The sequence below is a fragment of the Hakea prostrata genome, chromosome 10, assembly GCF_041222555.1.
Source record: "Hakea prostrata isolate BN-2017 chromosome 10, UWA_Hpros_2, whole genome shotgun sequence".
Lineage (NCBI taxonomy): Eukaryota > Viridiplantae > Streptophyta > Magnoliopsida > Proteales > Proteaceae > Hakea > Hakea prostrata.
In genome coordinates, this window is record NC_142609.1 from 6,487,486 (window position 1) to 6,514,353 (window position 26,868).

General features: G+C 38.4%; 1 protein-coding gene across 1 annotated transcript in view; it reads left to right on the forward strand.

The window, feature by feature from the left end:
* The first annotated feature begins 4,581 nt into the window (after positions 1 to 4,581).
* Positions 4,582 to 26,868, forward strand: part of ABCA1 (ATP-binding cassette A1) — a 105,635-nt gene continuing 83,348 nt past the window's right edge. Inside the window, exons 1-13 of the mRNA XM_089138563.1 lie at positions 4,582 to 4,836; positions 5,112 to 5,191; positions 5,318 to 5,489; positions 8,407 to 8,489; positions 9,668 to 9,884; positions 15,350 to 15,579; positions 15,734 to 15,794; positions 16,214 to 16,300; positions 16,731 to 16,963; positions 17,056 to 17,170; positions 17,256 to 17,345; positions 22,975 to 23,195; positions 23,275 to 23,387. Coding sequence (XP_088994689.1) covers positions 4,750 to 4,836; positions 5,112 to 5,191; positions 5,318 to 5,489; positions 8,407 to 8,489; positions 9,668 to 9,884; positions 15,350 to 15,579; positions 15,734 to 15,794; positions 16,214 to 16,300; positions 16,731 to 16,963; positions 17,056 to 17,170; positions 17,256 to 17,345; positions 22,975 to 23,195; positions 23,275 to 23,387 — 1,789 coding nt within the window. The 5' untranslated portion in view covers positions 4,582 to 4,749. The remainder of the gene's footprint in view (positions 4,837 to 5,111; positions 5,192 to 5,317; positions 5,490 to 8,406; positions 8,490 to 9,667; positions 9,885 to 15,349; positions 15,580 to 15,733; positions 15,795 to 16,213; positions 16,301 to 16,730; positions 16,964 to 17,055; positions 17,171 to 17,255; positions 17,346 to 22,974; positions 23,196 to 23,274; positions 23,388 to 26,868) is intronic.

Consider the following 26,868-nt stretch of genomic DNA (forward strand, 5'->3'; position numbering starts at 1 on the left):
AACAAATTTGACAAGGCTTTTACCTGTAACAAAGTTTGATATGCCATGTCAACCATTCTTATTAAAGTTTTTTTTGGTAATAAGATGGAAATTATTAGAAAATGGAATATATTGAGCCCAAGGTACGAGGTACCCGATTTTCCATAAGGTCTTGTAGACAAGGAATGGAATTGGACCGCACTGTCATGCATGTGAATAATATAGTTTGAAATCCCATGTTAACCATTCTTATTAAAGTTCTTTTTGGTATAATAAGATGGAAATTATTAGAAAATGGAATATATTAAGCTCAAGGTACGAGGTACCCGATTTTCTATAAGGTCTTGTAAATAAAGAATGGAATTGGACCACAATGTCGCATGTAATAATATAGTTCTCTAAGATAGAGAATCAACTACAAAATTTAGTTCTCTTCGTAAAAAAACAAATACACAATCTTCAAATTTCTGAACAGAATGAGTTAAATACTAAGCCACTAATGAAAGAGTATAAACTTTGATTATATTTCCACAATACTCTTAAATAAATAAATAAAGTCAAAAAAAAAAAAGACAAGCAACTCTAACAAAGAGATTCCTTTTTGGGTGAAAGTATAAGTATATAACATATATTTTATTACATAGATTCTCATATGTTCTCAACCCAAAAAAATTATCTCTTACATTAAGAGTTTTAAAAAATGTCATGCAGGTCCCTATACATTTTCAGGATTTCCTCTCAATAAGTCCTGAACATATTCCTGCTATTTTGTCCCTTCTTAAACACATAGCAAACATCGAACTCACCTACCCTCCTTCTGAGAACTTTGAATCTGGAGCCACACAGTCAAAACCTTCTAACTCGAATGGAATTGATGTGGTGCGGCCCCATTCTAATTGCTCAAACTCATCTAGTTCTTGGGCCCCACCCACTAACCCAACTCACCAAAACCCGCCTTTTGAGCTTATGCCATCCTTGCCCTCAATATCACCCTCTATTTCTAATCCCATGCCACCTTCAAACCTGCCTAAGCCCAAAAATGTCAATACCCGTAAAGCCTCTCTACTTGCTCAACCATACAATAACCGAAAGAAACTCAGTGTTGCCACTACTTCCAAGGGAGTAACCAAACAGAAAAATTCAAGAGGGGGAAGAAAACTCTCTGGGAATCGTTCCTCTATTTTTGGTAATGATGAGTTGGATTTTTTATCATTAGGACCCGTGGTGACTGGGATGGACCAGTCCCACGGGGTTCAATGAGGTTGGTTAGCTGGAACTGTCGTGGTTTGGGGAGCCCCACGATAGTCCGAGCGCTTAAGAATCTCTCTAATACGGAACGTCCAGATTTATTGTTTATGGCCGAAACGAAAAGTCAGAATGCTAGAATTGCTAATATCAAGAGGAGGCTGAAGTTTGACTGTTCTTGGTGGTTCCTAACACTGTGAATATAGAATTATGTCGGATTCCCTCAGAAGAAGAAATTTTTTGTGCTCTTAAGGAGATGGGTCCACTAAAAGCCCCGGGTTCGGATGGATTCCCTCCCCTTTTCCACCAGAAGTACTGGGATATCACTAAGGAGGATGAGTGTAAATTTGTGCTGGACTTCTTCTCCAATGGCCATCTTCCTCCGGAATTAAACGAGACCTTTATATGCTTGATTCCCAAATCTAGCAATCCAGAGACACCTGACCAGTTTCGGCCCATTAGTCTTTGTGGAGTGGTGGTGAAGATCATCTCAAAAAATTTCTCTGATAGATTACAAGCATCACTTGCAAGTATTATCTCTTCCATGCAGTCTGCTTTTGTTCCTGATAGACTTATTTCTGATAATGTGTATATTGCTCATGAGATGTTCCACTATGTTAGACACCAAAAAAAAGGGGAAAAAAATTTGATGGCCATTAAGCTTGACATGAAGAAAGCCTATGATAGGCTAGAATGGCCCTTTATAAGAGCAACCTTAATCCGATTGGGATTTGATGTAAAATGAGTGGACCTAGTTATGGATATCATTGCCTCTGTTTCCTATTCATTACTTGTTAATGGGGTGGAGACAGGATCTTTCATTCCATCTAGGGTATCAGACAAGGGGATCCTCTTTCTCCTTTTATTTTCATATTATGCTCACAGGTACTAAGTTCTATTATAGAAAGAGCAAAAGCAGCGAATCTCATCAGAGGTATCAGTGTGAAAAATAGGGCTCTTAGAATCTCCCATTTATTGTTTGTAAATGACTGTTTATTATTCTCAGAGTTAAAGTTAGAGGAGGTTTGTCAGTTAAAGGCCTGCCTGGAACTATATTGTCAAGCAAGTGGTCAAGCAATTAATTTGAACAAGTCTATGATTACTTTCAGCCCAAATACACCAATGAGATTCAGAAGGTGGTTTTCCAGAGTCCTGAAAATTAAATATGGTGAAGGTCCATCCAAGTACTTGGGTCTACCTACAGATTTTGGAGTTGCCAAATCTATATTGTTCAAAGAAGTGGGGGACAAAGTGGCCAAGAAAGTACAAGGTTGGAAGCATCAACTCGTATCTCCAGCTAGTAAGGAAATTTTAATTAAATCTGTGGCTTCCTCTATGTCTACTTATGCAGGGTACTATTTTGCTCTACCAGTCAGTCTTCATAATGGTGTGAGGAAAAACTTAACAAATTTCTATTGGGGTCAAAAAGAGAATGAGAAGAAAGTGAATTGGATATCTTGGACGAGGATGTGCAGATCAAAGGAAAAAGGTGGATTGGGTTTTCGAGAACCAATTCTACACAATCGAGCATTACTATCCAAAGGGGCTTGGCAGTTATGGAGTAATCCGCATTCCTTGTGGGCCCAATTTATGAAGGCCATCTATTTCCCCCACTGTTCCTTCCCAAGAAAAGGAAGCAATACTTCATGGGCCTAGTAGAGTATTCTGAAGGGTAGAGAAGTCTTGAAAACGGGCCTTGTTCACTACATTGGGGATGGTAGTAATACACCCATTTGGGGTTCAAATTGGGTTCTCGGTCTTCCAGACTTTCAGATTCATTCCCCTAAGCCCCCAGGATGTAACATATATTGGGTTGTTGACCTTATAGACTCAAACTCTCACAAATGGAAGAGGGAGGTAATTTGCCAATTGTTCTCTTCTGTGGAGTCTGAGGCTATTCTCAAGCTTCAACTTAGATCCATGACTGCGGTGGACTCAATTGGATTGGGGGGGGGGGGGCAGTAAAACTGGGATCTTCTCAGTCAAAGGAGCCTACAATTTGTTGTGTAACAGAAGAGATTTTCTCGAGCAGTCTGAAGCATCCTCTTCAAGAAGGCACAAATGGGAGAATATGGATTCTCAAGGATGGAAATTGATTTGGAATGGTAAATGTTTCCCAAAGATAAAAAATTTTTATGTGGAAGGCCGCTGCAGAATGGCTTGTTAAAGGGGTGAACTTGGCTAAAAGAAAGATTCCAGTTGACATTCTTTGTAGGCGATGTGAGACAGAGGAGGATTCAATTGATCACATTCTATTTAGGTGTGACTATTCCAGAGCCGTCTGATTTGGGGTTGATCTTGCACATCTCATTCCCTTTTAGTCTCAACCTTCATTTCAACAAGTTCTATGCGGTTGGAGGAATTGGCAATTATATTTCAGGATAAGAGGATCAATAAGGAAAGTTTTGGCTTATTTTGCTATGTTTGTTGGGCTCTGTGGATAGCTAGAAACAACTTGATTTTTAAAGGGGAGAAGATGGAGCCGGATGTGGTGATTTGCAATGCTCAACGAGCCTTCAATGAGTATCTCAAGTCCATTGAACCAAATCAACAAGGGAGAAACGCTATTGTGGGTAGTGGGAATGACAGACATCAGTGCTGGATACCCCCTCCGACACATGTCACCAAAATTAATTTTGATTTTTAATTTCATGAAGAATCTCTTACAGGTGGTGTTGGTATCATTCTAAGAGATCATGAAGGAAATCCAATTCTTGCTATTGCCAATCCTACCAATTGTCCTTCAATCCTTCTGGGTGAGGCCTGGGCTCTGCGCAAAGGTGTTAAAGCCGCAATGGATTTGAAGCTGCAGGATGTGATCTTTGAAGTGGACGCCTCCTCTTTGGCAGACTTCATCAATGATAGGAATGCCCCCTGTCCTTTGGATGTAACTCCCATTGTGGAGGATATTATGTGTCTACTGTATAAGTTCAAGTCCTGGTCTGTGGTTTATGTATTTAGATCCGCTAACTCTGTTGTGGATGGTCTAGCTAGGTTGGCTGTGTCCTTGGCAAGCAGGACATCTTGGCCTTACACCAATCGTTGGTTAATGGAGCTTTGTCTCCAGGAACCTTCTTGCCGTTTGGAATGAAATCACATTTTACAAAAAAAAAAAAAGAATTTAAAAAAATGTCACTTTTTCACTTTTTTTTTTTTTTTTTTTTTTCATTTTAATAATCGAAAGTTGTAGGTGGGGACCTTTGGTGGGCACAGTTACAGTGGTTTATACATATAACTTTTTTTTGGCTTTTTGTCCAATCATGTTTCAATATGATGAATCATGAGACTTTTCCTTTAGAGGCTGTGTCGTCTTCCGCATTTATTTAATTGAAAAAGACAGTTTTGGTTATATTTCTTTTCCAACGAACAAATGTCAAATTTTCACCAATTGGTTTTCTCTTTAGTTCGGTCATACCCCAGATCGCCACCACCACCTTCAGCCGTCGTTAGGCAGCTATGAAACTGTGAGACCAAAAATCTCACTCGCTTCTCTCTGTTCTTATTAGGGTTTAAGGGAAGGAGAAGATGGGAACTTATCGGCGACAGCTGAAGGCTATGCTTCGGAAGAACTGGCTTCTGAAGATTCGTCACCCTTTTGTTACTTTCTGTGAGGTTAGTACCCATAGAAGCTGGACTTTGAACTTCCAAATTTATACTGAAATTTTTTATATTGGGGAACTTCTCCTCTATGATTTTGATTTTCTTTTCTGGGTTTGTAGACATGATCATTTCTTTGTCCTAACTTCTTCAATATGAGGAAAAATGATCAGTTAACCGTTACTTTCTTAAATGGATTATTTTGAGTGGAAGAATTGGCGGCATTTTGTTATGTACTTCGTTGCAGAAGACAGAAAGTCTGATAAATTTGGTGTTTACTCGCTTTGTAGATTGTACTTCCTACTCTAGTCATGCTGTTACTGATGGGTATTGGAACAAGAGTTGATACGGAAATTCACCCGGCACAACCGTATGTTATTTGCTTTCGCTCTTGCTTTCGTTATTCTAATTTGCTTCTTTAGAGTAGGAAATTTGTTTAAAAGGACTGCATATCTTCTTTCATAAGCGATGGTGCTATGTCCGATATTCTGTTCAGGTACATTCGGAAAGGGATGTTTGTGGAAGTGGGTAAATCTTATATTTCTCCTAGTTTCCAACAGCTTCTTGAATTATTGTTGGCTAAGGGCGAATATCTGGCCTTTGCACCTGATACAGAGGAGACAAGAATGATGCTTGACATAATATCTGAAAGATTTCCTCTTTTGAAGGTAAACTTTTTTTATTGGTTCCTGTCATCTCATCTTTTATCTGGGTTCTCACTTCTCATCTTCTATGGTCAGTTCAGCAAGGTGCATTGAATTCATAATGTAGCCAAATTGAACTTGTATATAGTTTCGAAGATTTCATGAGGAAGCGCAAAATTGTTTGACTTTAGTAGCTGTAAGGAGATTCTTCTGTTCTTCTTCAACAGAGATTTTTTTTGATGGATTGGTTTGTCTGCGATACTAAATGATGCAGTATAACATAGGTTTGGATTTTGGAGGTTGAATTGGAACAAATCAGCGGTGGGCAAAGGGAAGGACAGATTTGAATTTCAAGGGCAAATGAATTCAAGGAAGAATAAGAACTCAGGTGTTAGTATTTGCATAAAAACAGTGTCCATGGCCAGTGTCCTTGATGAAAAAAGAAGAAGAAAAGGGATAACAGAGTAAGAAAGATAGCGTATAGAAGGGGCAAATAACAGTCACACTGAAATGAATGCAGGAAGCAGCACCACTTGACTACTTCGCTTGAACAATATCCATTCCTTGAAAAATAGGAATTTTTGTAGGCTACCTATCTTACCAAATCTATCTTTAAGCCTCTTTTTTTTTTTTTTTTTAAATTACATTTTGATTTTTTTAATCCATATCATAAACTTAAAATTTAAATTCTGACTACAACTTTAGTAACTCTTTTGAGTTCTTCCCAAATAGAGAGAACAGGAAATAAGCTAGAATCTATAATTGGTTAGTTTGTATGAATAGGATTTCATGTTACTTTTTCAATAACTTAGCCACAACTTTGCCAAAACAACTCCAATTTTGCAGGATCTTGTTCTTGTTGGAAGTCAAACTGAATAAGCTTCCAAACAGTACCTAGTTCAATGCCAATTAGGCAAAGTTTTGGCCTTCAAAAAACTGACTCAAAGGTAGGTGAAGGAAACATACTTAGACGAAGAATGAAAGAGAATGAGAGCAAGTTAGGGAAAATAATGACTTGTAAGAGCACAACCATATTCTAATTGCAAGTAGAACCCCCGTCTCCCTCAAGTTGGTGCATAGATGTCACACATGCCAAACTTGCATAGTATAGAGGGTAAAGTTTTATTACTAAATCTTTGTGAAAGCATCAGCCAATTGATTGCCAGACTGGGAAAAAAAGAATAAGAATATAGACAAGTCCTCGGCCAAGTTTTTCCTTGATTAAATGACGATCTAATGCCACATGCTTTTTCCTACGATGCTTTATTGGGTTGTGGGGGAATACTAATGATAGATATGCTCTCATAGTAAAACACCATGGGGGAAGTTGGAACAAATGCCAATATCTTGGAGAAGACTCTTTGAGGTATAATAACTCACATATCCCTTTTCCGTTGCATGGGATTTTGCCTCGGTGCTGAAACAAATGGCTATAGCTTATTTCTTGCTGCGCTAGGTTTCCTTCAACAAGCTGAATATAGACTTGTAGTCATTTGGGGAGCGTTGCCAATCCGCATCTGTAAATGCCTGTACATGTAGGTTATCGTTTTTCTGGGCTGACTGCAAGTATCTCAAAACATGGTACACAACATCCAAATGAGTTAGAGTGCGTATCACACATATATTGACTCACAAGGCTCACGTCATGAGCAATATCAGGTCTAGAATGTGAGATACATCAATTTCCCCTCAAGGCAACCATGGAACAAAGGGCCCAACCCCTATATGATCCGACAACAGGCTTATTTTACTTATAAGAAGCCCACATTTGTTGTGGATCTGCATCATGTGAACCTAAAGAAGTTGACACTTTGGTAGATCTCTTCCACGGGTTAAAGGAAGAAGATCGTAGTGCTGGTACAAAACAGGATTAGGATGTAATGAGCTGTAACAACAGGAGAATTATATAATCTCTTTAACATAAAATTCAACTCCCTCAACCCAACAACTAAATTTTTGGATTCAAATTGTGTGTCACAGAGGAATAGGATTTTTAAAAGCAGATATACGTAGTCTAGCACATTGATAAGAACCCTTAAGCCTCACTACCAATTTCCCCAATACAATGAATATGAGAGACTTCACCAGAAATTACAATCTCAAAATAAGTAAGAAACAGCAGCACAAGTGCACAACAATGGCGGATTTCATTAAAGGAAGAACTGCAATCACACAGAATATTCCCTACAACTCTACTGAATCATTCAGTAACAATAAACCAAAAACAGAGCAACACAAGGCAATCCCAAAACCCTACCAAACCCTACCCGAGAGAGTTTTCTCTCCCAGCAAGTTCTGCTTGCTCCTCACTCCATAACTTTACGCACATCCCCCAGTTCCCTCATTTTCCCCCTTACATGACAAAACATTCCTAACAACCTCTTACACCTCACCCCAATCCTCTCTTGCCACATGGACCATCATCTCTGTTTCTCTGCTAACAGCAGGGTAGTGGCTGCTGTCCAACAGAAGTTGGCCACTGTCCCTTCTGTCCCTTGTATGTCCGGCTGAGATTGATCCCCTGTAGCTGCTGGAGGTGATCCTGTGTTTCTTCCCCTATTCTTGCGTTTGTACACCTGAGTTATTAGGGGCTTATCACACATCCACCATCATATTGGTGGTTTTTGAGCACCAGCAGAAGTCAAAAGTGAGCCTGATCAAGAAATTGCCAAATATTCCTTTTTAGGTGTTCTTTTAACCTGCAATCTGTTTAGTCATGTTTACTGAATTCCCTTCTATTACAGCATCTTGGCATGGGCAATGTTTCAAATGAAGGAAACTCTTATTTTGTGACTTCATTTCTTTGTCTTAGTTGTCCTTGGATTTCAAATGTTTTTGCTGTTGATCTGGTCCTGGTTATGAGAACTGTTATTCGATTTTTTTTATTGCTTGTTAAGCTCTTCAAATAAATAGCTCTTTGTTTTCTCCCCTTCTACTATAGGTGGTTGCCAAAGTTTACAAAGATGAGCCTGACCTGGAAGATTACATACGTTCAGATATTTATGGTACTTGCAGATTGTCAAAGTAAGTTACATTCAGTTTCTTCCATTTAACTAGTGATATTCACTTTGGGATTTTTCATTCAATTATTCGCTATTTATAGATTGCACTCTCTAGCTAGCTGGTTTCTTCAAAGGGATTTAGTCATGGGATTGCGATTGAATCCCATCAACATACCATCCAAAGAAGAGAAATTATTTGTCTTTATTTGTCTCAAGGCTAAAGTCTGGTTCAAATCGAAGTTGTCTTATGTTGTCCTATTTTTTTATTGAAATCCTCTCTTTATTTCAGGCTGATAGAACTTTATCATATCTAATGTATCCAAATAACCAAAACTACGTTTATAGACTTCTAGCTTAAGCCAATTAGACTTCCTTCCCTTCTAACGTTCCTGTACTTCTCTACATCTCCCATTGCCCCAAGACAACTGATTCATGAAACATAGAGTACAAACAATCCCATATAGTTCATCCAACAGTAGCAATCCTATAGTAATGTTTTACTGCATAATCTGGAAATTTGATTGGGGATTTGATTATAGATCAAGCCATATGAGAATCCTTCATACAAATGCTTTTTCATGTTGCTTTTCTATCCAATTACACCATGAGTCCAATTACACCATGAGGATATGCATATTTTGATTCCTTTGCCCTCGCTACCTCTTTTTTCTCCCTACTGCTATTATTGTTAATTTTTTAAGGGACAGCAGTCTAGGCTTGGAGAAGTTTCTTCTTCCTTGTAGTGCCTTGGGTTTGGTGTGGCCACTGGTCACCTGGCCAGCCACATCCTAGTGATGCCTGGTAGAGACCATTGGCTCCTATGGTTGGAAATGATTTAGATCTTTCTTGAACATGTTTTAGTTTTTTAGAGTTGGATTTTTCGATTACACTAACTGCAAACATCCCATCTGGCTGGGACCATTGGTAAGCCTTCAACTGAACAATGATAAAATTGAACTTCTGTCTCAAATTTCTGGGATGTGCTTGGTTTGAGTTTATACTTGTCATCTATCTCTGATTGAATCCTATATTGCTGATAAGAGAAAAGAATAATCTGATTTGTGTTATCATGCTTTGCTGCATTTGTTTCCTTCAGTTTGGACTATTTGTCTTGAAAATCACCTGATCTGTAATTCTGTATATGGAAGTAGTTAACGTAGAGCTTGATGGATGAAGATTTTTTTGTGGCATCATCTGCAGGAATTGTTCAAATCCCAAAATCAAAGGAGCAGTAGTATTTCATGAACAAGGTCCTCAGCAATTTGACTATAGCATTCGTCTAAACCACTCATGGGCCTTTTCAGGATTCCCTGATGTCAAAACCATCATGGATGTAAATGGCCCTTATCTCAATGACTTGGAATTGGGTGTTTCGACTGTACCCACACTACAGTATGGCTTTAGTGGATTTTTGACTGTATGTATCCTCTCCCTCATGAAATTTTTCATAATGTCATACGAATTTCTGCTTTGTGAATATTGTGTGTATCAACATCAGGAAAAAAATGCAAGCTAGCTCTTATCAGTTGCTATCATAGTGGCCATGGTGCCAATGTTAGCCAAGGGGATGACCAGCTTCCATGGAGCCTAGTTGGGAAGAAGGCACCAAAGCAAGCACCTACGTTATAGCCCATGCTAAGGGTTTTAAAGTCCAAAATATGAAGCATTATGGGCACAGATTAAATGACAGTCTAAAATCTTAAAGTGTACTGATGAGGAGTTGCGTTTTTTTCACATTTGGAGGGATGAAAACCAGGATTTTATACCTTGACAGAAAGAGTGATTAGTTGAAGTGAGTGTCAAAACCTGCCTCGTCAGCTTGGGAGTTCCTGGACTCCTATTACTGAACTTAATATTTCACGATTTTTTATTTTTTATTTTGTCTTTTTTTTTATTTTTTAAAATTGGTAGTAGTAATAGGGAAACTTAACCAGATAGATAGGGAGCATTCAAGACAGTAGCAGAGGCCAAATCTCAAGCCCATTTAACATTGGAATGCCAAATCTCAAGCCCTTCGACAATCGACGGTGGAACTTCTTGCTGAAAATAATTAGGAAACAGTTACACTTGTATGGTTCTGCTTTGGTTGAATGAGGATGCTTAGATGGATGACTGGTAAAACTGAAACGGTAAGACGAGGAATGAATGAATTACTGCTAGTTTAGGAGTTAGCTCATGTACATGATAAGTTGTGAAGTAGCCATGTGATGTGGCATAGACTGCAACTCTGCTATGGAGTGTTGATTTGACTTATATTAAAGGTGCTAAGAATCTGAAGTAGGCCACTGTAGGAAAACTGCAGAAGTGGTGAGATAGCAGTAGCCCCCCTTCCACTGTAACCGTATCCCCTTCCTTTCCCCTTCTTACCTGTGATAGCAGTAGCCCCCCTTCCACTGTAGGTTATTTTCCCCAAACAGCTTAGTTTCCTTGACCTAGGACAATCCTGCACTTCTTCTTCTTCCTTGGGATTTCTGCAGCATTTTAAATTTCTGAAATTTGACTGTCTTAAGTTCTCATCATATTATAATTTCAGACCCATCACTTTCGGTTCTGAAACTGCAGAACAGCAACAGAGGCAGTTCTGAATTGCAGGACAGCATGACCCCTCTCCTTCCCTAACCCTAGCCAAACCTGCTCTAACCCAAATTTTGACTTTCAGTTAAATTTTCAGATCTGAATTATCCATTACAGCACCGTTTTAGAGCCTTAGGATACCTAAACCTTCTGATTCAGCCTTTCCATTTGTTGGATTTCCTGGGCAACCCTTAGATCTAGGAAAATTACTAAAATACCCGTAACCCTAGATCTGGTTTTACATCAGTTTTATTCAATAAATAAAGGATGATTCTATTGGAGGCTTCTAGTTAACGAAAGCCTGCAGCTCCAAGGAGTTTTTCTGCACACCTCCTTTTTCTTCTGCCTCCTTTCTCTCTCTCTTCTCTCTGGTTCTGCTGCATTTTACAGGAACAAATGACCATATGACTTCAAATGAGTTGATTGGAAAAAATGAAGCTACATTGCAGTTGAAAGTTCCATTTCATTTGGAAAAAGGGGCTGAGTATATTTGTCAAGGTGGCAAGGCTACCCATGGCAGTAGCCACCTGTGCCTGTGTTATTGATTCCCCCCCCCCCCCTCTTCTTCTTACATTCTTTAGTAATCAATATTAAGCTACATTAGGTCATCAAATGTCAAGTTGTCAACATAAACCACATCAAGTCATCAAAAACGAACATTGAGTCACATCAAGTGGTCAAAAATCAACATTAGGCCATAATTTCTCCCCCTCAATGCATGCAGTTTCAATAACAGAAACAGAAGGAATCGTGCTCCCACCCCCCGGCCTGCGTGGCACCAAATAGATGATGACTGCCTCCCCTGCGGCACTAAATGGATGACAAATATTAAAGCCTAGATTCATGGAAGGTAACATCTATGGCGACAGAGCCGATGAGAGGGAGGACTAACATTGTTAACCTTTTTGGGAGTCAGAATACCCAAGGTAGATGCAGAGTAAAGCACTGCGGTCAAGTTTTGAGTGGGAAGGAGTGGAGTGCTGGGCCTAGCACACATATCCAAACTGCTGAAGGAATATGGAGGCGAAGGATGGGTCCGGAAGAAGAGACTGAATGGTATTCAAGTCCAAGACACTGGAGGGAACCCTGTTTATAATAAAATTCTATAGAAGGAAACAGTTCACATATTGGTTTGAATTCAAAGTCACCTAGAACAGCTAAGAGTATGTACTACAACTGTGGCCAACTTCAAATATTCATTTGAATTCAAATTTACCTCCAACAGCTAAAAGTACCTACTACAACTATGGAAGGTCAGCAGACATGATTGTAAATGATTAGGATCCTAACTACATAGCCAGATTTGTGCAGCATGAAGAAGTAAAGGAAATCAATCAAAGAGCTGTTGATAGAATCCTAAGAGAGAAGAGTAATTATTGCACTCAATCTCAGTTCAAATCATTTCCTTGTAAAACAAGCACTCAATGTCAATTTTAAATCTTCTCCTTCTAAAGCAAGAAACACTACTTGGTTAAGTCAAGCACCTCCTATAAAGAGTGTGATTGTATGAGTGTGAAAACATAGTGGAGATTCATCTCTGTGGCATGAGTGTGAACCACATTAAATCTCTTAAGTTCTCTCTCTTTTTATCTTCTTTTCACATGGTATCATTCGTCCAGGACACAGTGGCCACCTCCAATGCATGTCTCTCTGCTGCTCAGTCAGTTACCTACAGCCCCTCTATTCCTTTGAGTCATGCTGTCACCATCAAGCTAAATGATTCAAACTATTTGCTATGGCAATCACAGTTTGTTCCACTACTCAAAGGGTGATCTTTATAGTTTCATCACTTGTTCTAAACCTTGTCCATCCCAATTTCTTCCCATTGAGAATGCTGATATCTCTAGTATGAATCCTCCTCCGACCAACCCAGCTTATCTTTGCTTTGATTTTTCAAGTCTCAAGATCAGCTCATCCTTAGTTGGTTACTTTCTTCTCTCACAGAATGTGTCCATGCCCAAGTTATTGGTTGCTTAACCTCTGGTGATTTTTGGAGCACTGTGAGTGTATTTACAATAACCTTTCCAATGCAGGCATAATGCAACTCCGCCTTCAATTACAAAGCACTAGGCGTGAACATTTTACTATCTATGGTTATCTTCTCAAAATAAAAGGAATTACTGATCTCCTTGATAAGAGCAATTTAGGCCCAATAAGACTTCGAAACATTCATGTAAATAGAAGAAAGGGAGAAACATTAGAAACTGATGATTCTTGCACTCTGGAATGTCATTTTTTTCTGGAGATCTCTAACACAAAGAGGTTTGAAGAGGATCCCAAGTTCATCAAGATAGTGACAAAATTGTTGTTCAACATATTTGATGTCACTGTCACTATGGAGAATTTATGCATTAAACTGGATCCAGATCATTGTGTGAAAGGAATGAAAACAATTCCAAAGCTTCAGATTTGATGTGGGGAAGTTAACCCAAGTCAAATGAGGTTATCAATGAAAGAAATAAACAATACATAACCATTTTGAGAAACGACAAAAGTGAATAACAGAAACTGGAATATCAGTTATACTAAAATTGGGGAATGGGAGGTGTGGGCATGTTTATAACTCTCAGGTTTCACACTGAAATTTCTCTGGATACAACCTTTCATTGAAGCAGGAAACGTTATAGTATGGTAGAAGACTAGAAGTGATGTCTAAGGGCTGGTGCCAACACTGAATTTGCTGTAGAACACTTATTATGGAGGGCATGGGCAGGGATTTGGGGAAGATGTCTTAGAAACTGGATGCAGGTAGTATAGCTTGTCACAAACCCATCATATCTAGTCACTGCTCCCGTTACCTGATGCTGGAAAATAAGATAAGGTGGAACAAATAGATCAACTTTGAGATAGTAATCATAAAGCATATGGCACATGTAAGACAAGGGAAAGTTGAAAATGATATAGTAGGACTGTAGAACAGTTAATGGAGACTTTCCTAGAAATGGAGGGAAAGATCCCTCACCATCAGCCACATGTGCCTTGTTCTCACCCTTTGTATGGAGAGATGATCAAAACAGGTTACTGGAGCTAGTCATATGATCAGATTATCTGGAATCAAGGAGCCTGGAAAGTCTAGAACTCTAGAATCAGTGGAAAATGGAAGTTACCTGACAATGTTAGATTATAACTTTAGAAGTAGCGGGAGACTTACGTCTAGGAGTTGTTGTAAACTAAGCATGCAGTGGTAGGGCCAATAATTGACCTGAGCAGATGGGCACAGCAGATTTGGGTACAGGAGCAGGTAGTCCAATTAGGGAAGCATCAGTAGGTTTTGCGAGTGTGAATGCAAGTGAGCTGAATTTTTTCTTTGCGCCATGCTATCCTTCACTGCCATGACAACAGCAGCAGATGGGACAGGCGTGCAATACTCCCCCTCCCCCTTAGCCTTTCTTCCCTGTAAATAATAAAAAAGAAGGGAATCTACCTTGTTGTAAGTTGTAACTCCTTGTTCAATTTATTATATAGTATTGTCCAATTTTGGGTGTCACAAAATTATATTGCAACTCTGTGTTCAATGTATTATATGAGAATAGGTCATCTCATTACATAGGGGCGGTATAGTTGACAAAATAAAAAGAACATACTGTTCACATGAACAGTGCCAATGGCACATTTATGCTCCTTGTCTTCATCTGGGATGAGAGTGGTGGTGGTATCTTAGCATGGCTGTGGCTGCTGTCTTCTTCTTTCTCTTCTTTCTAGTGTAGCAGGGTAAAGTCATATAGTGTGTATATGTCTCATTGAAAATCTTGAGGGTATGAACTGTATAAACCTGTCCGGTGGTCGTATTGACCAAGGCTGGTCAACATAATATGCTTTTTTTTTAGTGTTTTGTAGCAGATATATAGTTTTTTTGAGAGATCCCAACATTTTAAATATGAGCCCCATAATATGAATTTCTGATAAATAATTAGCATAGATCGGAATTCCGAAATAGGATTTTATGTTGAGTAATCTAAATAGTTGATGAAATGCTTAGTGTGCTATGGTGTAGACTGTACGGGTTATTCCCCCCCCCCCCTCTCCCTTTTAGTTTGGGCTTGAGAGAGTAGTTGTTCAATTCCTAGATTTTGTTTAAAATTATGGGGAAATAATTAGCAATTAATTATGCCACATCGAGGAAATATTAATCTTCAATTTCCCACTGTGAAAGAGAATCTTGATGACAAATCCATTCTCATCATGTGAATGATCAATTTGTTAGGTTTATCCAGAACTGGATGTTTTGATCATGAGCAAGAGATCTTGTGATTGTTATTTTGGTGATTTACCCATAAATAATTCTTTTCACTTCTGTTCCTACTGCAGCTGCAACAGTTGGTGGATTCTTTCATAATTTTTTCCAGCCAGCAAAATCTAACTGATGTAGCTGACAAAGACAATGAACGACCTCCATTCCATTCATTTGAAAGTTCCTCTGCTGTCAACCTTCCCTGGATGCATTTTAGTCCTTCAAACATAAGGATAGCACCATTTCCTACTCGTGAATATACTGATGATGAGTTCCAGTTTATCATCAAGAGAGTCATGGGAGTGCTGTATGTACCTTTCAGATTCGATTATCCCTGTCAGCTTGTTTCTTATTTGGTTTATGTGGATTTATTTTCATGAAAAACTGTTTTATGTTGATCTACAAAAAAAATCTAATGTTTTGATTAATTGGTTTTATTTGACTGGACTCTGGAGGTGCAGGTATCTGCTGGGATTTCTCTACCCCATATCTCGTCTGATCAGCTATTCTGTGTTTGAGAAGGTCTGGAAATAAGTATGACTTAGTTTTTAAGCATTTCTGGACTGCAGTTTTTTGTTGGGCTGTAAGCAGGTTGGATCGAGGGGTTTGAGTTTTGGTGATCCAACCCAAGTACAATTTAGAGATTGTCTATTCAAATTTGAGAATCCAATGAATGGTTCAATCCAAGTTTTTTTTTTGGTTGAAGTCCAATTGAAGTTGATAATCCGAGAGATTACTCACATTGCAGATGTTGTTCAGATTGTGGTTGGTCAAGCATCAATCATAAGGAGTCCAGATCAAGATCTGATCCATTGACAGTCCTTAGCATATAATTTTAGTTTTTTCATATTTTTTTCTTTATATCAGAGCTGATTATTGTGGCTTAACCTTTTGGTTTCATTTTCAATGACATAGCACCCCCCCTTCCCCCTGGCTTTCAGGAGCTGAAGATTAAAGAAGGTCTTTACATGATGGGTTTGAAAGATGAAATATTCTACCTGTCTTGGTTCATTACATACTCCATACAGGTAATTGTTGGTGGCTTATGGCTATTATTTGATTCAATATGTCTATCAATGTTTATACTGCCTGGTCAAAGGTTGACCACTTAGCTGTTTCCATTGATGCAACTGGTAGGTTCATCTAGATCTTGCGTAGGTAACATTATGCATAGAGATGGAGTGATGTTTAATTTAGATTTGTTGTTCAACCAACTGGGGCATTACCTTTTTCTTCTCAAATCATGGATCCTGGTGGTGCAGTCCACTCTTTTATATTTTTATCAGTTCTTGGATCTTGTAAATTTATGATTTGGTAGTTAGGTATAGTCCCAACATTCTGGTTGAGATTAGAATTATCTTAGTTACTGGAGAACCACTATGATGACAATTGCATCTTTCAGATCCTATAGTCTTTCTCATTTTCCCTTTATATGATATGATTTGGTACCTTCTTCAGTTTGCAATATCTTCTGGAGTCATCACTGCCTGCACGATGGGGAGTCTTTTCACATATAGTGATAAATCGTTGGTATTCGTGTACTTCTTTTTGTTTGGGATCAGCGCAATCATGCTTTCCTTTTTGATATCCACATTCTTTTCACGAGCGAAAACAGCAGTTGCAGTTGGCACTCTTTCTTTTATTGGAGCCTTCTTTCCTTATTACACAGTCAATGACTCAGATGTTCCTATGTTAGTATTCTAATGCTATTCCATTTTTGTGATGTATTTTATAAGGATTCCCCCATTACTGCAATTAATTCACTTATTGTTGGGGTTTTTAGGATATTAAAGGTCGCAGCTTCTTTGCTTTCTCCAACAGCTTTTGCTCTTGGGACAATTAATATTGCTGATTATGAGCGTGCTCATGTTGGAGTTCGTTGGAGCAACATGTGGCTGGTATTTTCTGTAGAATCTTGCTTGCAGTACATTAATGTGTCCTGCATTTTATATTTTTGAACTTACAAAAAAATGATATCTGCAGCCATCATCTGGCGTGAACTTTTTGCTTTGTCTCCTCATGATGCTGCTTGATTCACTGGTGTACTGTGCAATTGGGCTGTACTTGGACAAGGTAATTTTTCCTATCTTTTTATGCTTTCAAAGCTATTAAATTGTACTCATCAGGTCAAACTGAATATATTAAGACACTGTTAATCCCAGCTGCAGCTCACGCACTCAAATACCAACTCACAAGTCACAACAACGAACTCACAGAATAACAAGGAACAGAACAGGAATAAAGAGGCTTCATTCATCAACAGTGGCAGCAAACAACTATTATGTGAATTACTTCATCCATAGAGCTCCTACTATCACCTATATAAGAAATACACACTATCTTAAAAAGCTCCACAATATGCTTAAAAAATTACAGATATGCTTCTAATAATATGCTCATATTTTTAAATACACAGAGAGAAATTAATTAATATTCTTAATTTTTAAATATATAAAATACACAGTAAGTATCTTAAAAAGCACTACAACATGCTCCAAAAATTACATACATGTTTCTACTAATACTATCCTATTTTTAAATGTAAAACAGAAAGTAATTAGTTTTTTTTTTAATATTTAAATATCTTTTAAAGTTATTTTAATAATTTTCAAATAATTAAAATAAATAACTAACAACCAAAAATTTGATTTAACACCATCATAGCTTAGAACAAGTGATGGTATCTCACATACATTAATTTGAAGCTCATTCATCATGTATACATATATATTTTTAGTAATATACCTAATTTACCAAATAATTTTTAAAAACAAAAAAAAAAAAAAAACTATGTAGAACCAAAAACTAATTCTAACCCCATACAAAGGTCAATATTCTAGAGTAAACATACTTTAATTTGAAAGCAATCCAAGTTGATTTGATGCATGAACAGAACAAAAAATAAAAAATGGGAAGGTTTGTTCACTCACCTTGCAAGATTTGAGAAAACTTACCAATGGAGGACCAAATCTAGTGTTTGAATGAAATAGAGTTCCATGAATAAAGTGAAATGAGGATGAAAGTGTCAAAAACTGAATTTTTTTTCGAAATGGGGAAACCAAAGAAAAACATGAAATTGGGCTATTTCTGTTTGAAAAAGGTGACTTCATAAGTCGTGAAAGTATTATTTCAGCCGAAACATGCCAGAACCGAAATTTGGGCATGTTTTGGCCGAAAATTTGTGGTGTATCGACCGGAATTTTGTACGTTAGGGAAATTTGTGCATTTCGTTTCCTTTTCAAATTTTGTGGATACATCGGTCGAAATTTCGCCAATTTCGACTGAAAATTTTCCATCCTTCTTGCTTACCTTCTCTCTTTCACCTTCTTCCTAGTATACCCATACCAATCCTGACTAACTCCTCCCATGTAGGCGGTAGGCCACAATATCTGTGAAGTCCCAGCCCTGCTGTTGTGTGCATGGGTGTGGCTGCTCCACAATGAGTACTTGGCACCTGTCCTTGTTTCCTTTACTTGATTCTGTCCTGTACGTATCCATCTGGTCACTTGTTCCCCCTCCGACTGCTGCCGGTGTACACCTTAGACATCAGAGGCTTATCAACCTCTCTCCCCTTCAGATTTTTCCTATTGTGTTTATGCCCCCTTAAATTTTTTGTGTTATGTTTGCACCCAGTTTCTTTCAAATTATCTAGCAACTGTACCCCCCTACTGTTATAACAATGGGTTAAGTAATGACTCAGCAATCAGCATCTATTGTATTTTCAAAATTTTGTTATTACCCTCCTTTACTTTGTAAGAAGTATGGAATATATATATTTTTTAAAAATTGAATTGAGAAGTTAGGGAATTTTGTACATAGCATTGTGTATTCTAGTTATTTTTCCAAATTTTCCCTCAGTTATAAGGAGATTCAATAAGGGCAAATATGTCCTTTTGTATAACCAAGGTTCAAAATTTATTAGTAACCAGTGAAATGAAATAAGGGGCGAAACTGAATTTTAAATTTCTGAAATCTAACCGAAATTTTCGAAATCTCATGGAAATTTCATTATGGTCCCTGCCCTTGTGACACTTTAAGATGTGTTGGCTGTTTAATTTGAGGAAGATGCTACATTGCTACCTACATAAGGGCAATGCCTAACTATATAGAGTACCATATTGGTTCAACAACATGGGCTGAGTATGTCCACCGTTCGTAGAGGTAGGCCTACGGGGTTGAGACGATGGAGCCACCATGACACAACAACTATTGTTAGGTTGCTCATAGGTGTGGTGTGTATTTTAAGTTTGGAATTTGTAATTCATTCATATACAGTCATATTTATACATATTATTTTAATTGTGTACTACTGACTTCTACAGTTGTGTTTGACTACATGTATATTGAATTTTAGTTGTTTTTTTTTTGTTGCATTTTAATGAAGATCTTATGTTCACTTTGCATCATATCCATATTTACATCGGTTGAAATTCATGTTCTAGACTTCCAATTTCGCCCGCATATAGCTGGGCATGTGCTAATCAAGAACACCACTTTGGTTTAGGTTTTAGGCTTAACACTCCCGGTGTGTTTATTGGCCTCAAATTAGGCTATACTCCGAAAGCTAGGTGAGAATGACCACCCTAAAAACCCACCGAGATGATAGGTTGAAATCTGGAAAAAAGATTCCAAAATTTGGAAAAAATTCCGCTGAAATTTTGGAATGACCGAGATGACCAAAATTTTGAATGTTGGTTGAAACTAACAGTATTAGGCACAGGGAGACATCTGTAATAACAAGAATTTTAGGGGGTGTAAACATAATACTTTGCACACCCAAGGGGTATATGTAATTTTCTCTATAAGTTATAAAAAACCCAAAGTACCCCTTGGCATGTATGTCTATGCTCGCCCTCAAGCTGGAGCATGGAAATCAATCATGCTCAGCTTGAAACAGATAGACTGAAAACTAGGACCAAACAATGGTGAACACATCAGCCAACTAGTCGGAGGAAGCCAAGAAGAGTGTCACAATAAGTTTTTTCTAAATAGCACTTTAAAATAATAGTCCACTGTGTATTTAGTTCTTTCATGAGTTCTGGTTTACTGGCAAGTTGCAGCCTGATTGTCGCTAAACATCTCAGTTGGAGACAAGATTGGAAACTCCATCTCACCAAGTAGAAAATGAAGCCACATCAACTCTTTAAGCAAGTTGTCCAATGGCTTTATATTCTGTTACAGAATACTACTTTTTACCAAGTTTCCTCCAAAAATCTTTCAGTACCCTATAGTAAACCAATGATCAATAGTGGAGCCTGCCTAATCACCATATGAAAAGGTGAGACAGGTTCCGTCCTATGGTTAGGATGATAAATTAGTCGCTTTCCTGGGCATTTTTGGGATACTGGAGCATTCACATAGCTGCATCCCAATGAGTCTTTCTTAGGGCCAGCCGAGCAGGAACCTACAAATTTAGTATCATCAAGAATAGCATACGGTTTCGGAAATACCTTCAATCTTCTAGGTAGGTCTCCTTTCATGGCAGCCGTGCATGTATTGATATCGAAACCCTTATGGAAAATGAGATATCAGGCCTGCCAACTACAAGGTATATGAGTTTGTCGATCAAACGTCGATAACAATGAACACATCTAGCTAGTCTCTATCCCCTACTCTAAAAATCAGAGGTTGATCCATAGGAATATCATCAGGGTTTTGAGGCAAGCATTCCTGTCTTAGTCAGAGAATCCAAAAGATACTTCCTCTGAGATAAGATGACTCCTTTCTTACCGCAAACCACCTATATACCAAACACGTACATTAATTCCCATTGAAGGTGCAAAGTAACATGTAGAACTGCGTTTGACCAAGACACAGATATGCATCTAAGAATCTAGTACTCTCTTGGTCAACCCCCTCCTCCTGGTCTTTCTTAAGTGATCTTGTCTCCCCTACAACTTTAACTTCTTCTAGGGTTATCTCTTCTCCTAAGTCCTAACCAGCCCCCACCATAGCGGTTTTGGCTCTCAACCGCCAGGCCTCATAGGTTGTCATGTCATTCGCATTGGACAATATTGCCTTTGCTTTGAAGCAAGTATTTTTAATTCATCTATTACAGTCGTTGGTGGGGGGGGGGGGGGCGCTAGGGTCATTTCATATTTATGGGCAACTATGCTTGACTTACAACTTACAAGTAAGAGAAAATTAGATGCTTGCAAAGCTAAGCCTACTTTCTAAATATGGAATTAAAAACTAGAGGGCTAAAGCTTAAGAGACTAGCACAAAGTATGTAGGAGAATAACTCTAAAAGGAGGAACTAAACTGAATCCTAATTCCCCGTGCATGGACAAACTTGAGCGTTCTAAATTATTCAGGTGATCTGGTCTTGGGCTCCACAAGATCTTCTAGGAGCATTCACACTAGGCAAAATAAGAGACTGTGACAGTGTTCACTTGAACAGTGTTTTTCATATATTGATCTACATCAAGTAGGATGTGAAATAGAATCTAAGTGCAAAATCAAGCTACTTTTATTTATTTATTTAATTAAGAGTTTTTTGCAGGGTGCCCACTTAAGTGGGCTAAATTCATGGCGCCCACTTTGCACTTTTGGTAAAATTGCAAGTTACCCACGATTTACTTTTCTGTTAGTTTGAAACTAAAATGACCATTTTGCCCATAATGTGTTGGTAAGTATAATTTGTCTTTTATATTTAAGGATTTTTAGTTTCTAAATTTACAAAAAGAAGCCCTTGACTCCTACTTGATTTTAAAGGTTGGAATTTCTCCTCAGAATGCCTACCATAAGTAAGTGGAACTAAAAAAAGAATAAAGCTTTCAATAGAAACAAATGAAAATGAAGCACATAGTGAGCAATGAGCTTAAAACTCACTTGAAAGCTCGCACGAATGATTTACCCTTGCCATCATCAGAAGCTAAAATCCTCTAACATCGGGTGACCCATGGAAAAATCTGACCCTAAATTTGCTCTCGAGGACATGATCATTATGCTCCCCGCAAATCTTGATGGTCCCAGAAACATCAGTGGAAGTGATCCACTCACCATTAGGGGAGAAGCGAGCTACGGTGGCAAGATACACATGCTCACCATAGATAGAAACTTGAAGAGGCCTATCAATAACGGATCTGCCATTACAGTAGAGGATTGAATTCGACTTGGGATCCCCTGAAGTTAAGATCCCTCGTCCTCGTTCCGTTGACGAAACGCATTTGTAAGTCTTTGAAAGCTCCGGCATTTCTATTTTTTTCTCACCAAATCCGTAAACCTTTCTTTGATTCTTCTATTAGAGATTGAGATGAATTTGCTCAATTTTCGGCAACGGTAGGGGATGGGCTAGAATTTCCGACAATGTCAAGTGGGAGAAATTCCAACATTTGAAATCGAGTAGCATTTAGGGGCTTCTTTTTGTAAATTTAGAAATGTAAAATCCTTAAATATAAAAGACAAATTATATTTACCAACACATTATGGGCATAATGATCATTTTAATTTCAAACTAATAGAAAAGTTAGTGGGTGCCCTCCAATTTAGCCCACCTAAGTGGCAATCAGGAATTATAGGCCCACTTAAGTGGGCACCCTGCAAAAAACTTTCATTAAAGTTGATCTTGAATCCCGTGAACAGTGATATTTTATTTTGTCTGATTTTAGAATAAAATTTGTCCTTGGACTTTGTTAGTTTCCTGTCTGTGTTATCTAAGTTGACATAAGAGTATCTATAAGAGATTAATCATTCCAATCAGGTCCTTCCTAGGGAAAATGGAGTACGTTATCCATGGAACTTTTTATGTCAAAAGTGCTTCTGGCAAAAGAAACATAGTTTTCAACATCATGCTATAGATCATGCAGTTACAACTAAAGACAAGGCGTGCATAAATGCAGCCAGTTTTGTGGGTAATGATGTTTCTGAACCCACAGTTGAAGCTGTAAGCTTGGATATGAAGCAGCAAGAGCTTGATGGGAGGCAAGTATTCTGATTTTTTGGACATGGATTTCTGATCATTTTTACTGGATCTTTGATTGACAGGCTCTTTCTTTTGTAGATGTATCCAGATACGTAATCTGCATAAGGTGCATGCTACAAAAAGGGGGAAATGCTGTGCTGTGAACTCTCTACAGCTTACTCTCTATGAAAACCAGATTCTTGCTCTTTTAGGTAGGCCTGCTTATTTTATTCCTGTGACATCCAGTTATTCAGGGTGAATGAATTTTTAATGCTTCAACCTACTCATGACTTGAGAGAGACTAATCCACAAATCAAGGTCTAGGTTATTCCATTTGAGGCATGGTAAGATGAAAAGATGACCCTTCTAATCCTGTCCTATGGCACTGCCTTAGGAGGTGGAGCAGTGCGCTTTCGACTCTGGGGAATTAAGATTTGGTTTGTGTTGCCATCTGTTTTGATGTTAGTTCCCCCTCTCATTTGTTATGCTAATCCCACACTTAGGACACCCCAAGGAGCTGTTGTTGGCAGGGGACTTAGCTTGATTCCCCCCCGGGGCCCTCATCTCTTGTTTTCCAAAAAAGAAGAAAAAAAAAAAAAAAAAAAAGAAGAAGAAGGCCTAATAATGATTGGTGTCTTCCCTTAAGTTAGAACCATGGCTGATATAGCTTTCTCCCACCAGGATTTTCCATTAATTTCTTTCCTGAGTGGGAGGGAGAATTGATCCCAATTGATCCTTTTCTCCCTTAGAGAAAACACCACAGGTCAAGGACCTGAATGGCCCGTTCATGGAACTGCTGATCAGCCACCTTGACAGATCTATGTTTCTTGGGAAATTAGCAGTGCTGCCCTCTGAGGTTTACTGTTGATTGAATGCCATCCCAGTATATCACTGCCCAGCTGTTTGTCCTTGTTTGAGTAAACAACTACACACCCCCTACTATCAGTAAATGGCTGTTAAGTAGTGTTGTCAAAGAGTCCGCCTAGGCGGCAAGGTGGTTTTTCAACCGCCTTGTTTTTGAACCTCTTAATTGACGTGCTGTTTTTTTTTCCCGCTTTTTTGCCTAAGTGCTAGCGCTTTGTTGCCTTAAACACCTTATTGCCGCCTAGATGCTAAAGCAGCCTTTTTTTGACATTTTGTACGTGAATATATATATATATATATATTTTAAATAAAAAAATTATTTTACAAAGCCATATATAAATTTAATAGCTTAGTCATTTCGGAATCGAGGCCCAAATTGCAAAGGAACTCCTAGCGGGACCCCGTGCCCGTAAGCAACAGAATGTAAAGCATGAGTTATACTCAACTTCGAGAATCAATGAATCATTAAATGGACAATGACTTGGAATTAGGAATACTGAGATATATTAATTTATCGTGTTGGCCCCATTAGTACATAGTCATTGTTGTGATGTTTTGGAATTGAACTTATGTTTGTGTTCTTTTTTTGGTTAATTTTTCATAATTATGATTCTTGGATGCTTTATTTTTTTGATGAATGTCACTATTGAATATTTTTTTTAGCTTATTATAGAAAGTAGTTGTATTGAAAAAATTTTACCCAACCGCTTTGGTCGCCTTATTGCAGCCTAGGCGCCGCTTTGTTGCTTAGTCGCCTTGGCAGAGCCCCAATCACTTTAGTCGCCTTGCCGCCTTGACAACCTTGCTGTTAAGTAGTGATGTCATCTTGTTAATGTTTTCTTTAGGATGTCGCTGCCCTTGTAATGACTTGAAGTACCTATTCTACCTTGTGAACCAACTGCATCTGCTCTTCCTTCCACCGGCCCACTTCTCCTTCTGATTGCATTTACCAAGAGATGGCTTCACTCCGGTGAGTATAGAACCTTTGATGATTTCTCCCTCTCCCTTCTAAGCCAATGCCTTCTCCACCACAAACCACAACCACAAAACCTCCTAAGATGCCCCATGTCACTTTTGTGATCACAACAGGTCCTACTTTGTCTTCTCCTCTTTCCTTTCTGTACTGGTCATTTCTTTACTTCGTTTCTACTTTCTTCCCTCTCATGCTCCATATCCTCTTTTCTTGTGGGCTGCTTCTCCTCTCCTCCTCGAGAAAGCACAATAGAGACAGGTTCATGTGCTTCAGGTCCTTGCCAGTAAAGCGTTTAGACACAACAGGTTTTGATACTTCTCAGTAAAGGGTTTCTGCAATGTGACAGATCAGCTGGGACTCCTGAAGGGTTCCATTTTATATGCTACCATGCACTAACCCTTCCAAGTACTAATAATTCAAGAGGGAGGAGGAGGACATGGAAATGAAGGAAAAAAATTACTAGGGTTTTGAAGCCTAATAAAGGTGAGCCTTTTCTTTCTTCATAGAAAGATGAAATTTTGGAAATAAAATACTTGCTTTAGCAATACAACTTTTTATATTTTCTTTTTGCTACCTTCTTTTTCTCATTTTAAACCTACGAGTGATAGATTGAATTTCAGACAAAGGTTCATTACTAACCGTATATACCCAAAAGGGAAAAAATTATAGAGAATAAATTCTGAATTTACAAACTAACAAGCTGAAAGAAAGAAAAACCAAGAGGGGAAAAAAAATCTGTGAGTTCATAAGTGAGATGGTTGCCTTGTGGTTGGGGTCCAAATCACATATGAAGCTGATGACATGGCATCTGTGCACTGTAGATTGATTACCCAAGCGGTTAACCTGGGTGCCATGGCGTCCCTCATCAATGGCCAGACCTGACAGATGGATCTGCTTTACCTGAGAGTGAACCCAAAGAAATCTGCCCGATGGACCACTAAGAGAGATACTGGAAGCACTAGCGGAAGAGGGGATTGAGGATGAAGACTGGAAGCATAGACAGGATGGAGAGAACATCAAGGTGCCCATGAAAGGTGAGGGTAGCACCAGGAGTGGCTGATGGTTGTTAGAGGGTGAAGTTAGTGATTGTGTGAGGATTGTCTGATGATCCAGCAATGGACAAACTGTGCAGGTTGTTGACAACATCCAGACCACCAGCGACTGCAGGACATGTGGATGCAGTGTGTGACCTTGTGGTGGTGGTGCAGCTGATGAAGGTTCTGTAAGAGAGTGGTTATGGGTAATTTAGAAAAAAGTTCATTTCTTAGTTCAACTTCAAAAAACTGGGTGAGGAGCAAGGAATAAATTTCAGTTGAAGGCAAGATTTCAACCCTAGAAAAGGGGGGAAACATTTTTGCCTCCTCCCTATTTTAAGCATAATATACACAATGAAACTATTATTTTACCAAGGAAACAACTAAAAAGTTAACATTTAAGTATATACTACCACATGACTGACTAGAACCGAGATACCAACTGTATTACACAGTTACATAATATATAATTATATGCTACATAGCATGGTAATGGTTAGAAATTGTAAGGATAAATAAGTATAGATGCAAGGATAACGACAAGATGGAACTAGGAGGAAACTCTGTAGGTGGGTGGCAGAAATTGTAAATAAGTGGAAGTGTTTTTAAGTAATGGCAGAATAAAAATACTGTAAGTCTATTAATAATGTCAAAAGTGTAAAAAAGTGAAAGTGTTTAATAATTGCGGAATTGTGAATAGGTGCAAATCTATCAATGGATGGCAAATTTGTAAATGGGTTAGAACACAAGATTATAACATATGGGAGAGGGAGTAAAGTTGGAAAATACATATGGGAGTTTGAGTAAAATTGGAAAATAGAA